The 11,490-nt window shown below is 40.6% G+C and overlaps 1 protein-coding gene across 5 annotated transcripts; it reads right to left on the reverse strand.

The window, feature by feature from the left end:
• Positions 1–4,008: 4,008 nt before the first annotated feature.
• On the reverse strand, positions 4,009–11,375 carry LOC111254822 (zinc finger Y-chromosomal protein-like). Of its 5 annotated transcripts, none has more exons than XM_086974102.1 (4): positions 8,070–11,375; positions 6,941–7,000; positions 5,177–5,384; positions 4,009–4,657 (listed from the first exon to the last, which is right to left on the reverse strand). In XM_086974102.1, exon 1 carries the CDS (start codon positions 11,033–11,035, stop codon positions 9,983–9,985), a length of 1,053 nt encoding a protein of 350 aa, XP_086830228.1. In that variant the 5' UTR covers positions 11,036–11,375; the 3' UTR covers positions 4,009–4,657; positions 5,177–5,384; positions 6,941–7,000; positions 8,070–9,982. The 5 variants fall into 5 exon arrangements, with proteins under 5 accessions (XP_086830228.1, XP_086830227.1, XP_022671806.2 ...); XM_086974101.1 differs by having other exon boundaries at positions 5,177–5,400; XM_022816071.2 differs by lacking the exon at positions 5,177–5,384.
• Between the last annotated feature and the right edge of the window lie 115 nt (positions 11,376–11,490).

The following is an 11,490-nucleotide window of genomic DNA, read 5'->3' on the forward strand; positions in this document are numbered from 1 at the left end:
GATCAAACGTCATCTACAATTTTGTACTTTTCCCCTTCAGGCCCCAACAAACTGGCTCATCGACGGATCTATGTGCTTTGTTAATTTATTTAATTAAGTGACAACCTCACAAGCTGTTTCACTGGATATATCGATAACCTAATCATTCTTATGGAAAATTCCTCTTGAATCCAAAGCATAATATACGCACATAAAAATACATCTCATATCGATTTTTCAAAACGAGGTCAGATCAATACACTTACCAAGCCAGCATCCTCATATAAGCGGACGGTTTACAATTTCTATCCTTTTTGCCATTTCTGTTATCGTCTTCGACGTGAAACGATAAAAGAAAACAATAATAACAACCCGTTTTTTCCTGTTGACTAAATATAGAGAGAGACATAAAACAAATTCACATCGTATTTCTGTTAGAACGCACGTCCCAATCTGCCCGTTCCAGTTATATCTTCAGTGTCTGTTCCTAATCGGTCATTTCCGCTTCGTTTAGGGATTCCGCTAAGTCACTGCTAGTCGACACTCGGCAACGGAATCACGTTGCTTCTTCCACCGCCGCTATTATGCGCTTTGCTCATTAACGATCGCAGATTCAACGTGTTGCGGCAATTTTGCTTTCGTTAATTAGTGCTTTAATGGCCACCATCCAGTGAATAGCGTTCTCTTTTTCCCTCGCTTTTTTATGCCACTTTCCTGTTCTCAGAAACGTGACCACTTTTGCGTCCCTCTCAACCCCCCCCCCCCCATCACGAATTTCGGTCCTTTTGTCGGCTGGGCGTCGAGCTCTTGTGAGGCTCCATTTGGCCGGATCGTATTTGCGACACGCAGAAATCAACAAAGATTCTTAAATGCTATCTTCTGCTGTTAGCTCTTTCTAACCCGCAACACGTCAGCGCGGTTCGTTTCCCCTTCCCAAAAACAATATCGAACGAGAGAATCACGCAAGACAATGATTTCACGCTATTGCAAACGAACTCTAGGGCCAGTTGCCTGAAAAGGACCTTGAATACTTTTAGAAAGCGACACTGACGACGTGGAAACAGCACGTCGGTTTGGAACAGCGGCGGCGGCCGTCCAGCTTAATGGCATAGCCGCACTAGGGCAGGAACGTGTCCAGAGATCTAGCGACATTCTGTAATGGATCTTTGACTAGCATGAACACCTGTATGCGTTCTGCCACCCTCGTTGCCGGTACGCCATTAATTAACAGTGGTCGACCTAGCTGTCTCCGCTCCCTTTAGCCGCACGGCTATGATTTGAGACGAAATGTGCAACAAGTGGTTTTATCTTCTTTGCACAACAGTTATTACTTGTTGTTTACTGTTTTGGCAGATTTTTCCAATGAATTTCGCCGGCTTGTGAATGAAATAAATCAAGTCTCGTCTGCTTGGCCATAACAACCGCTATCCTGGAAGTCATCGAAGAAGAACAAAAATGATCTCTCTGCACTGATTATACTGAACAGGAACGAAAAAGTAGAAATAACACAACAAACTAATACGTAGAAGCACATCAATAATGCATAACGTACACAACACATAATCATTCATTATACGGCTGCTATTGTGGCCACGGTTGTTGATGCTGGCAGAAGCGTTCAAGTGGTGCCTATACTTTACAGTTAAAGACGACTTTTTCAGCTCTTAAATACATGCTGCGAAACGTTCAAAATCCTACCTAATATTCTCTGATAATAGCCACAAGCGGAGTTGGCTGCTATTATCCAAGCGTATTATTTTTCTTGATCGGCCTTTGGTCTGGAACGTTTCATTTTCGAAATCTCTGGAGTATTTCCGGACGCCACTGTGGAATCCTTGAAGTGCGCGGCTTTGGCCTTGTAGCAACCAGAATGTTTTCATCCGCTTTGTTAAGCAGCGTACGGATCAACTTGGTCAATAACGGGTTGATTTAAAACAACCCAGACAACTACACTACAAAATAAACAGAGTTTAAATATGCCCTGGTTATAGTGCGGTTTACTCCCTGCGCACTTTGCGATCTCCTATATATGTACGCACACGCCGTACAGCGAAGTCAGTTTCTGCCTGTACTCGGAATGCAATGTTTAAACGCAGTTGGTATCCAACGATTAGATTATGCTGACAGATTATCAGAAGCGTACCTCTAAGTACCGACCCTAGGTTCCCTTTAACTACTGTCAACTAGGACCGTATATTACCAGTTAGCTATTAACTTTACAGTAGTTGCAGGATGTTACTCCGTCGTCCGATCTGAAAAGAGGTGGAGTGTACCGATCTGAAGCGGAGTTCATTATCGGTAGGGATTCGTGGCGCTTTCATAGTGTATATTTTATATGCGCAGCGTTTATCGATATGTGCAGACACATATGAAACCTCACGAGGTCCATACACCTCGTGGCCTACTAGCCATACTAAGTCGTCGAAGCAAAAATAAACATAGTATTTAGAAGAACTACATATTCATAAATCGAAATCTAAGGTTTTGTATCTTAAGGAACGACGATTCATTTAATATCAGCTCACTGGCGAAGACGTGAACGTGAAGATGATAAGTAAACAAGGACAAAGATATGGGATGTACTTTTATGAAAGGTCTGTTATGAGCGCTGCTATTAAAAACCTAGCAAATTGTCGACTCATAGTTTTATTAAGAATTATACACTGATCTGATCAAATGCAGCCTAACCTAGAATACATCGTAATAAGCCGCATAAAAATATTATCGAAAAGCCAATGATCCAATCGAATTTATGACTAAATTAAGAAGCACGCTGAATCCAGTACTGAATATACTCTGTCCCTCGAGGCACGTACAAATCGAAATTGAATATATTAAATAAACAAATACGAATGTTTATGCTGAGCCTGAAACTAAAATGTCAAAAAATGCTGATCTTTGTATCTATATTGTACATGCACGTGACACCGCATTCGGCGCAGTCCGAATTGAGCTGGCGTGTCAGCGGACAGGAAGCTAAAGGAATTTTCCGATCAAATTGCTCGTGTCCGTTTGGGTTGTTTCATCATTCCCATGTGCGGTCTTTAGGGTCTGGATGTAATGTTAGCATCGTAAGCTTCGAGGAGCGCCGTGCATTACTATTTACTCCACATATCCTGTGACAAGAAATATACTAAAGAGGCAGGTTCATGCAAATAACTAGTAGTCGCGCATACGAGCGCCGCTCCTCCATTTTCCACAACATACACGCAAACCCGTCCATATTCGTTCTGTCAAATGCGCCTTTGTTCTAAGGAACCCTCTCAGTACTATATAATTGAGTTGGGCAGACTCGACCGGCACCGGGCGCAAACCGTAAGCTCCTCAAAAAGGGTCAAAATTTTTCCTTACCTCCTAGGGATGTCCGTAGTTCGCAGGCGACCACTCCACAGCAAAGTATGTGAAAGTAGGGAGCGGTAAAGGCCGTAGCTGTGCAATGGCTATAGCCACGGTGACTCCTCAGAGCAACTTCATTATTCTTCAGCAATATTCGCAACTTCGTTAGTTTTATATCCGGCTGAGCTGGACCCTCTGCCCGATGCCATGCGTCCGTCGGCATAGCCGTTCGACCAGGATTCCAGTTCCTGCTGAAGTCGTTCGTTGATGTTAATGCCAAACGTAATGCTTGCAGAGCCGGACCCAAGCCGTTGCAGCAACCACTCTTCGGATCTTGTCGACTTACTTAAATAAAAACGTGTGATCCACTGTGTTCCAAAAGAAAGGTAGCAGCAACAGCCTACGTAACGCAACCTAATCGTCCGGTAAAGGTTAACAGGAGGAGAAATTTTCGGTGAACAGTACGAAAAATAAAAACAAAAAAGGAGAGAGCTTGGATAATGCTAAGCCAGGCAGCTCTACTTGTGAATAGTGAAACTGTAATAGACACAATCTGTGAAGAAAAGAGTCTCTCCTACCAGATAACATAAGAATAATTTTGATAAACTGTCAAGCTCATGCTATGTGGAACATGCATTTCAGAAGATTATAACAAAAAAAGCTGTACGCACATGGTGATCAGAAGTTATTACGTTTTCAATTATTGAAATTCATTATTTTATTATGATGAATTAATGTTACAGGAACTGTTACAAGTAATTATTATCACAGGCTTATTTGCGATTATCTCTCCCTATAGAAGCTAACCGTCATATTCTATAACTGTTCACAATAAGGGTGAATATTTTACATGTTAAGATAGAGCGAACGAATTTATATAGGAGACAATAATTTTACTAGAGCTTTACAATATACGGTACCTTCACTGTTTTTTTTTTTATAGGAACTAAATCATCGGGTTTGAAAACTCTATTTAACTGTTATTACCAAATTATTTTTAAAGAATTGCGCTCCGTTATTCGATTCAGCTACGACGTTAGATGGCTCATGCCGTTAGCCGACTGGAGTGTCTGAGAAAGGGAGCCAGTTGAGTGGAAGAAGACATTTGAATGCGGCTAGTCAGGACGTTGGCATACAGTTATTCATAGTTGATAGCATTAATAATAACACGTTCATTGCAGGCAACAGAGTTTGTACTCTAAACCACACTCCTCTGGCACGTGGCATGTTCCAGGATTTTCGCTGTTCGGCGATTCGAAACAAGCAGCTTGACTTTTTTGGAGTTTTCCCATCGCCAGCCATATGCGTGGGTGATGTCTCGTTTCCTCCATGTACGGGAACGCTGAAATTTACATTCATGGATGAGTTAACAAATTAACGAAGAGAAACCTTCTTTAGAAAAGCTGTGTAAGCTTAAAATTTATGACCGTTTAGGGGTTAGCCTAAATTAGGGAGGAAAGTTTGCATTGTTACCTGGTCCTACCCTCTATAGAAACAGAGCTTATTTTTCTTTTCGTTTGTGACAATCTTTTGTCTCAGCTTATCCTGTGCTTCAACAAACGTAGAAGACGTTTCAAAGAAGATGAATTCAAAGAAAATTCCATTTGCAAAAGTGCACGCCAGACCAGATCAAGCAGAATCATAGAGTGCTAATTTAGTACGCGCGTAAGGCAAAAAGCACATTAGCCGCATCTGAGACGAAGCCGTTCTACATTCAGTACGTACGTTCGGCGGGAGTCCCTAAAGACAGCGTGTCGTTTGGCTAGATCCACTGTGTAGCGTAGCTCGCATTAGGTTAATCTTTTTATCCTAGAAAGTTAATTTCGCTACCTAGTTATTTTGTGATCATCCTATAACTTACGATTAAATATATTGCCACGCCATGAGCTCTTAATTGTAGCCGCGATTTTAACCCAAAAATTGTTGGCTTTCACATGTACGTGCATACGCAGATACGTTCGTACGGGATTGCGTTCGCGATCGAACTCTACTCGCAACGTCATCAGTAAGACAAGGGTGTTCGTACAAAGCTAGATACTCTCAGCGGCCTGGCCAGTAAGGTTAGGGATCTGGAATAATTTATAACTTTACATACGGTAACACACGTGCAAAAATAGCACGGATGGGTCAGACGCTGTCTAGATACTTTTGCAAGCCTTGCAAATGGACGTTTCGCTTTTCTACGCCTTAACATACTACTAGAGCGATGTCTGCCAGATAGTATCATTGCTGGCGAAAATACCTTTTTTGCTGTTTGGAGTTATTCGCAATTCTGGCCGCCGTTGGCACTTTGCGATCACCACGTTTCAAATAATTGGTTTCGTAACGTAAAAGACATCCCCGTGTTATCTAAGATAGTGGACATGTAAATGTGTAGCATAAAAAATAAAACGATAAAGATATAATATTGTCCTAGCGTTCTTTATAAATTTAGTAATGTTTTCATTTTTTGAAAACACTTCGATATTAAAGCCATATGCTTTCATTTACTAGTCCAAGGACGAAAAAACGATGATTACATAAGCGGGCTAACCCTCTTTATCACTGCCACTTTTAGAAAGCCGACTTATCAGCGATGTACCTTATTTACTTCTTTCTAGCCAGGTACCATTATATCACGTCTGACTAGAAAATTTATATAGAAAGTAATCATACCTATATTTGATCTTATATCTTCTCCCTGAATCAGCCTCAAGCTAAAGACTATTTGTCTGGAGACGTATCAGAGCAATATCTATTCAAATAGACGTGCTTTACATTAATAATCGCCTAAAACATTTGTACTTGCGTTGTAAACGGAATTTATTCATTCTCCCTGTCCCATTTAAAGAACACCGCAAAAAACCTTTTCGTCAAGCATCGCTTATTAGCAGACCAGCAGGTACATGTGCTAGCCCGAAGATTCACGGGAAAATTAGTTCTCGTCTTTTTACAAATAACGGTGACAACGTTTTAAAATTAAGTGTACTGAAGCTACTTAACTGCAGTGCTCCTTCGTGAAACTTTAGGAAATGCGCTCAAGTTAGGAACTGCAACGGTACAATAAACTGTGCATCGCGTCTGTTGTGGATAAATAGCACGGCGAAACATAAATCGCTGGTACTGCACTCTATATATCGTACATACTCTAACGCATCGTCCAGTGTAATCAGACTTGTAGGCACAAAGGCGTCGTTATATAGTAAGGTGGCGTTTTACTCTTGTCGGGTATCCAATTGTAATATCACCATTCTTACGCGCGTTTCCGTGCCTTACTACTGATCTAGATGGAATCCCCTTTGCACGCTATCCAACCTGCTATTATCATCAAAGCACACAACTCCATTGCGTTCGCTTCCACAATAAATTATCTATGGGACAAATGAATTGCCATATGCTACTTGATGACGAGATATTAAAAGCATTCCCGGCTTCTCGTTACTGGCATTTAGGATAGCAACTATGGCTTGCCAAAGGAAGTGATCTGAAATACTTCAGTCTAAGTTAAGCCCCTTGCGAGTGTTTGCTGATTGCTCTTCTGTTTGATTCTATCGGATGTCATTTTATAGAGACTACAAAAAAATTAAGCCAGTATTCCTTTAAAGAGTCTTACCTCCAAAGGTTTACTAGTTCGACAATGTCATACCTTGCAGAAGAGTTTCGCTACTCAAAACAAATTTCATAAACCTCGATGCATAATTTAGACCTGTAAGATTTTTTAAAAGTTGTAAGATATTTTAGCAAAATATAAAACAGAAAAAAGAAAATTGCGAGTAACTTTTCCGGCTGTATATATATTTTTATTTAGCTATAGGCTACTGTATATATATTTAGCTATGAGTTTTTTCGGTTACTAATCAATTACAGTCACATTAGACTATGAACAATGTCTGCGCATCACAAAACCAGTCAACAACTACATGAGACCAATTTATAAAAGAGTGCCTATCTTTTTAAGCGTTTTGAAAATTATGGATACTTATATTAATATAAATCGGTCGCGTCGGTGATTGGTTTTTCTAAAAATAAAATCAATATAATTAGTAAATAGAATAAATGAAAGGATCAAAATAAAACAAACAGACACGTATCGGTGCGTCATATATTACTATACATGCGCGACTGATATTAGAACATTGGATAATTTCCAATGTTCTAATATCAGTCGTGGGTTCCTTCCATGTTTCTGAATTGCATATTTCTTTTATCTTTGATCCAATGCGCCTGCTTAGGTAGTATATGCTGGGTAGGAACCGCCATCTACCTCACTTATGTTTCGCTGTGTTTTCCTCTTAAAAGGTTCAATAAGCCAATTTATTATATATATATAATCTAAAAAAGCAGCTCAAGCTGATTTTTTCAAAGTAAATTTTTATCTATCCATTAGCCTGGCTCTTTTCTAGTAAGTTCTGTTCATTCGGAGAGTCTATATATGTGCATTGCAGGGGAGAAAATTGCCAAAACAATGTACAAATATCTAGTCAGTAAATTTATATCGTCGCATTTTGCGTAACAGAGAGCAGATCACTAATTTCCTACATGTACGCTTACTTGGCTAAATCGCTGTGTGTATCGCGAAGTAAGCAGTGTCCAAAGCACGAAACAATGATAATATACCCAAAGATGACCACCAAAACAGCCGTAAATGGGAAACGACACCGTTAATTCGTGACAAGATAACCACAGCTGACACCCATAAGCAAACAAGTTCAATGGGGCAATGCAGTGTGCCGTTGCTGACGGTAATGCAAACCAAAACGACGCAGGAGTTTTACCTCTTCGAGGCAGAAGTCGCGAGATGCCTGGTTTATCAAAGTGAAGAGAGAGGATGTGGCTCGAGACAGAAGGCATATCGATCTATTCGGTACGGTTTGGGTCGTCGCTGTCAGTCCGCACAGTCGTCACGCGTGGGGAAAATCTGCCGGATTAGCTGCTGGCGCTTTGACGACTCTCCAGATATCCTTTCCGATAAGGAGAGTGAAAGGAATGTGCCTTGGTGAAAGCAGGCTGCAGTTTACAAGCCGTCTCTTCATAGAGTTTCATAGAAACATAAAGCTCGAGGGGAAGCGAATAACATCTGGTTGCAAGTGCATCATACATATTTGCGATATACATAAAGGGCGATGGACCGGAAAGGTTGGAAAAAATATAGAACGAGGTCTTCTGTATGACGTTATATCCAACTCAGACCAGTGTTCAAGTTCGTTTTTTTCTGTCTTATCAGCTGGAAACACGTGTTTAACAGCACGGCTACCTGCGTGCATAGACTGGCAATTCAGTTCAATCAATGGAAGCAGCTATTTTAAAAGGATTACACTGTAGTACAAAAATTTCTCATTCTGATTTAACAAGGCGAATATGTCAGCTTCGACTCAAGCCTGCCGTTTTAAGGAGAATCCACAGCAGTTGAATTTATTTACACAGATTTAGCAATAAAACCCGAGCAAAAAAACGAATGGATCTTGATTTCGGCTCAAGTAATTTGACGGTAATCTACACATCAGTGATTCGCTTAATGCAGATACAAAGCTTCCTCATTTCGCTTATTTTACAATTCTGTTTTCAATAAAGACGAGCCTTTTGAAGAAATCAGTAATATCCTTTAAGAGTCTCCTATGTGACAACATGGTTGTTCTTCCTTCCAGCCAGTTGGTTCAGTAGTGATTTTAAAGGGAATCGACTCCACATCTGTTATTAAATAGAAGCTATCCAGCGTACAAAGAAAGCGGAGCACATACATACTTACATAAAAGCGTGCATTTTACTCAGTGTCATTGCGATGTGGATTCGATAAAGATTTCTATGTGTGTCTGCTTATAATAAATGATTATTGCCAAAACAACATTTGTATCGAGGACAGTTGCACTCATCGTTGTTACGGGCTAATCGTAAATTTTAGTTGAATAGAAAAGCACCACAGTTTGTTTAGTGTTTTATTTATATTAATTACCTTTATTAAGATAACACACCGGGTCGTTGTAATCGCATACACTAAGCACAGGCCTTTCTGCTAAATACGTACACACATGTATATATGCTCAAAGATATAATTTATCGATAAATATAACTAACCGTCGAAAGGCGTTCTTACCATGGATAATTTCGGGTAATGTTAGAAATAGGAACAAAAGTTGGCTGTAAAGTTTTCCCATTCATTTTTTTGCGAGCAAACAAAACAATTGTCTCTATATTCGTGATTTGTTTCTCGAACTTAAGACTCTACGTATGAATACCGTAACAGGTACACCGTACATGAATAAAATGTTCCGTCAGTTGTGACACACAAGCCGTGAAGCACTTTCATCTACATTAAGAAAACGTATGGACGGACTATTTCTACTTATGTATACATTCTGTACGACATAATCTATGAACTTCCCATAATTAATTATTAATTAATAAAGAATATTGTAAAAGTTGTTGTTAGTGTTAAGTAAGTTGAATCATAATTTATCCGGCTAGAAAAGATGTGTAAAGTTATTTGAAACATGCTTCATCTAATGTTTTTCTTCTTCGTCACATCCAGGATGCTTCTAGGTAGTTACGAGGTTTGCCTTTTTGATTGAACCAGTTCACTCCATGGAATCACAATTACTTTCAGAAACAACTATACTTACAGATATCAACGACCTTTGTGAAACTCTGGTGTTTTCTAGGAACTAACTACAATGCAACAGAACCAATCGAATTAGTAATTTTCAAAATCGAGCGCAATCCTTCGCCGTAGCAAAAGATCGCTGAAGTTTTCCGGATCGCAGGATGATGGAAGGGCGGCGATTCGAGCAGGGGTCGTCTTTACGAAATGGTCGCAATCAAGGTGTTTTCGGAGAGCTGTCAATGTCTTAAATTTGTCCTTACAGTAAACACAGCTATGCAGTAAACGAGGTTTGATGGAGCTCATCAAGCCGCGATGTTTAAGATCCACGTGAGCCTTAAGCTGGTTACCATGAGCAAATCTGATACCACATTTCGCACATTGATAATTACAAACGACCGGCTTGAGAACTGTAGATTTTCGTAGAGCAGGCTTCATTCGTTGACTCTCCAAATGTTCTCCAGAAGAGCAGATTGCCGAACGTGAAGTTTGGCGGACACTATCTTCGGCGCACAGCATATTAAAATCGGCAATTAGTTGCTCAAGCTCTGCCTGATGCAAATGACGTACATGATTTTTCAGCACCCCAGAGTAAATCGGGTAAAAATCTCCGTCTTTCCAAGGATGACTGCCAATCTCAATGTGAGTTATCAATTCGATTGATGTTTCGAAGCGAACTTCGCAGAACGGACACTCAAATTCGCCGCTACCTTCACTGCCACCATTAGGATGCGCGTTAAGAGTGTGTGCGTGAAGTGCCTCCTTGTTGGAAAACTTTAAAGTGCACACAAAACATCGCGGTGGCTTCGGATCAAAATCAGACGGAAGTGTTTGCTTAACAATGGGAGGCACCTTAACGTCCAGAGGCGAATGTGACCAAGTATGAATCGATAGCAGAATAAAATGCGTGAACACTGCTTGACACGTTGGACAGCGGAACACCCACTGTGGAACCCGATTATGAGCAGGTTGCTGTTGGTTTTCTTGTCCTTGCGTTTTCTGACAGCCCTGGCCGACTCCGTTACAGCTGTTGCAAGCAGCTGTGAGATGGGGATTGCTCTCATTGCAAGAAGGAGGACCATTCTGTAAAGCTGGTATTGGTGATTCGGGTACATCGAAATGCACAGATCGGCGTTGGACGCTCATTTCGAAGTACCGCTAAAGATCTGTTTTTCAATTGCAAAAATATTAGCACTGGTTCGCAGTCCTCAGAAGTGAGTTTACGTAGCTTTATTCGACTGATTATGTCCAGTTCAGTTGTAGGACCCGTATATTCAGTGTTAGCAGGATTGCACTGGGTATTGGCAACTGAAATAAAGCGTCTCTCGTCACTATACATGCAGCGATGCTATTTCTCGGTCAGTCCTATCACAGAAGGAGCAACTGTAACGGATATTGCAGCTTGCAATTCGGTTTGAATACTGAAGAGTGGACCGTTACAGATGACGATCGCCGCCGCTTGTGGAATTTAAATCGCCTCGAATGAACGCATTATTCTCAGCAGTTTAACGGGCCGAAGCGCAACGGGCGGTTCGTCTTGGAGTATATGCTTAATTCTACAAATGACTTTTCATTTTCTCGTTTTTAGTTGGAGCCAATAT

Source organism: Varroa destructor, unplaced genomic scaffold (assembly GCF_002443255.2).
Source record: "Varroa destructor unplaced genomic scaffold, Vdes_3.0 BEIS01000007.1, whole genome shotgun sequence".
Lineage (NCBI taxonomy): Eukaryota > Metazoa > Arthropoda > Arachnida > Mesostigmata > Varroidae > Varroa > Varroa destructor.